Source organism: Eimeria mitis, genomic scaffold (genome assembly GCF_000499745.2).
Source record: "Eimeria mitis Houghton genomic scaffold, Emh_scaff1401, whole genome shotgun sequence".
In the NCBI taxonomy this organism is placed as follows: Eukaryota; Apicomplexa; class Conoidasida; order Eucoccidiorida; family Eimeriidae; genus Eimeria; species Eimeria mitis.
In genome coordinates this window covers 7822-9695 of record NW_013569073.1, presented here as the reverse complement: position 1 = coordinate 9695, position 1874 = coordinate 7822, and the positions used below count along the sequence as shown (strand labels likewise).

Genomic DNA, 1874 nt, shown 5'->3' with positions numbered 1-1874 from the left:
AGCAGTATGAACGCAAGGGAGCATCTAAATCTGAACGGCTTACTTGGTGTTTCCCCCCTTTATCTTTCGGGATTGAATATATCTGCCCCCTCTTTGATATTCTTTTTCTCCCGTCAAAAATAAATATTTTTCCGGTTTTCTGATCGAAATACAGCGGAGTTCGATCCAGTGTATAGTGACCGCATTTTGAACAAAACAAAAGACTCGTCTTTCGCTCGATGTTTCCGCAGGCTCTAAACAGAAAAAAAAAACAAACAAATAAAACTATATTCAACTCTATATATATATATATATATATATATNTATATATATATATATATATATATATTTTATATACATAGATATAGAAACAGGAGAAGGCTGAAGCTGAGAGTAGCAACGGCAGACGCGTCGTTGTAAACATTCAAAGGAAAATACTGTTATCCTATTGATGAGTACACCAACAACAGCGACTTCATTCTCATCGCATAAACTGAGCATAATATACTATATTTATTATATATGGTGTAGAGAAAACCGAAGATAAAAGAGAGAAACAAAAGGGTTATTCTAATATATTTCAAGTGTATAGTTAACCTGCATAGCAACGCCCATATCTTGACGGTGCGTATTTTTCTGCCGTCTGGTGCGATGACTTTGAGGCCCATTTGCAACAAAACATTTTGCATTGAAAAGTCTGCAGTCATGCATGCAACAAGACCTTCTATTTCTAGTTTCTCTGCACGAAGTTCTAAACCACTGAAAGCATTAGAAAGCGAAATGTCTACATCTTCTGCATTTGTAGACTTGGATGCATTCAAGTCAGTTGCTGTATTTGTATCATCCGTTTCAGCTATTTCTTTTGATGCATTTAATTTATTTAATTTATTTATATCATTTTCTGCGTTTGTATCGTTCGGTTTCGTCTCTTTATGATTGCTTTCTTGCGATGCAGCAGCAAGACCCAAATGTTCCCGCAAAACATCCTCTGTCACCCATCCTTCTTCTTCGTCCATATCATCATCATCATCATCATCATCAATATCATCATAATCATCATCATTATCAGATTCGTTTTCGTTCTCCGCTTCTGTTTGTTGGGTTCGGTGTAATCCCCCTTCTGCTGCATCTGTATCTGCCGCTGCAGTCTTAGCAGCAGCACCAGCAGCAGCAGCAGCAGCACCAGGGGGGCTTGGCCCGCTGTTGCGCTGCAGTGTCCATACACCTCGTCCAGATCCCTCGCTTTCCAGTTGCTGCATCAATGCAGTTTCAGTAAAGAACTCAAAAGCTGGGGGTTTCGCGTTGAGGTGTTGCGTTTGCCCCGTTGCCCTTTGCAGCATATAAGTGAGTGCAATAAGGCTTAAATCAGTTGAAGATAAAAAAGGAAAATCTCCTGTCATACTTGCAAACTTCTCCGCCCATCGTCTGTCTGCATCAGAGGGTTCTAGTGTATGGACATCAAGAAAACGGGATGCAATGCGTTGCCTCGCCAGTGCATCACGCACTTCTTGTGCAGCTTCTGCTGTTGTTATAAACGTGCATTTGTCTCGATATCTATCTAAAGCTTCCACTCGCATCAGTGCTCCTGCGTCTAATACGACCACAGGACGCTCAGCAGACGCGCGAGCAAACGACGGCAGAGCGGGGATTGGGACCCTCTTAGAAGCAGCAGCAGCAGCAGCTAGTTGCTGCTGCTGCTGCTCCTGCGGTTTCCTTCCGCTTGATTCCTCCGCATTCAGCTCCTTTGGGGGCCCCGGTGAGGCCTCAGTGGGGGGCCCCGTTGGGGTCTTAGAAACTCGTGCTGTTGCTGGTGCTGCTGCTGCTGCTGCTTTAGCCCTTGATGCGCGTTCTGCCCAAGACAATGCAGCTGTCGATGAATGTTTTTCTTGAGTTTG

The 1874-nt window shown here is 43.4% G+C and overlaps 1 protein-coding gene across 1 annotated transcript in view; it reads right to left on the bottom strand.

Annotated features, from left to right (window-relative positions):
• Positions 1-571: 571 nt before the first annotated feature.
• Positions 572-1874, bottom strand: part of EMH_0036190 (uncharacterized protein) — a gene marked incomplete at both ends in the record, with an annotated part of 1372 nt that continues 69 nt past the window's right edge. The window contains 2 exons of the mRNA XM_013495063.1: positions 572-576; positions 701-1874. The exon at positions 701-1874 is cut by the window's right edge and continues 69 nt beyond it. Coding sequence (XP_013350517.1) covers positions 572-576; positions 701-1874 — 1179 coding nt within the window. The remainder of the gene's footprint in view (positions 577-700) is intronic.